Source organism: Triticum aestivum, chromosome 3D (assembly GCF_018294505.1).
Source record: "Triticum aestivum cultivar Chinese Spring chromosome 3D, IWGSC CS RefSeq v2.1, whole genome shotgun sequence".
In the NCBI taxonomy this organism is placed as follows: domain Eukaryota; kingdom Viridiplantae; phylum Streptophyta; class Magnoliopsida; order Poales; family Poaceae; genus Triticum; species Triticum aestivum.
The window spans coordinates 365,173,586-365,174,484 of record NC_057802.1 but is presented as its reverse complement, the minus strand read 5'-3'; the positions used below and the strand labels follow the sequence as shown (position 1 = coordinate 365,174,484).

Here is an 899-nt window from a genome sequence, read left to right as displayed (position 1 = left end):
GAAGACGCCGAAGGGCAAGTCGGGCTTCTTCGGCGTGAGGCAGAAGCCCTCCGGCAACTGGGGTGTGGAGTTCTCCGACGCCGGAAGGTGTTGGTGGATCGGCACGTACCCCTCCGCCCACGAGGCCGCGCGTGCCTACGACGTGGCGGTGTGGCGTGTCGAGAGGCCTCGGTCGCACCTCAACTTTCCAAAGATCGAGAGTCGGGCGGAAGCGGAGATGCTTGTGCCGCAGGGCATCAACATGAAGGAGATCACGACGAAGAAGAAGAAGACGAAGAAGCCGTCGGTTGTCGTCAGTGCTGGCGAGACCGATGAGGAGGCGATGGCGAGGTTTGCTCGGGAGCATCCGGAGTACGTCCAGGCCGAGATGGAGTACTACTGGAAGCGTGAGGCGGAGCAGAAGAAGAAGGGGCCGAAGAAGGAGGATGAGACCGGTCCCTCGACGGTGATCCCCATCGAGTCCTCTTCCGAGGAGGACTGGGCAGACTTCTCGGAGGAGGAGGAGGAGGAGGGGTGCGACGACCCGACGAAGGAGGAGTTCTGGAAGCAGTTCCGTAGCTCCGATGAGGAGTAGTTTATCTAGTAGTTTGAATAAGTAGTAGTTGAAGTGATGTATGAAACTATGTTGAATTTGATGTTTGAACTATGTTGAATGGACTAGTAGTATGTCGTTTTACATCTTCATTTTGGACCATCTATTGAAGTTGCTCTTTTGGACCATCAATTTGGACCATCTGTTGGAGTTGAGCTTTTTTCGGAGCTTCAAAACACACTTTTTGACGGTCCATATTTTACATCTCCGATTTTGGACCGCCAAATTTTGAACCATCTATTGGAGATGCTCTAAGTGCCCTCTTGTTTGCGCCACACCAGAAGAATCAAGATGTGTGGCGCAAGGG

The 899-nt window shown here is 53.6% G+C and overlaps 1 protein-coding gene across 1 annotated transcript in view; it reads left to right on the top strand.

Moving 5' to 3' along the window:
- LOC123076305 (ethylene-responsive transcription factor 2-like) overlaps positions 1 to 574 on the top strand; it is a 1,461-nt gene extending 887 nt beyond the window's left edge. The window contains exon 2 of the mRNA XM_044498625.1: positions 5 to 574. Within this exon, the coding sequence (XP_044354560.1) occupies positions 5 to 574 (570 nt within the window). The remainder of the gene's footprint in view (positions 1 to 4) is intronic.
- Positions 575 to 899: the final 325 nt, after the last annotated feature.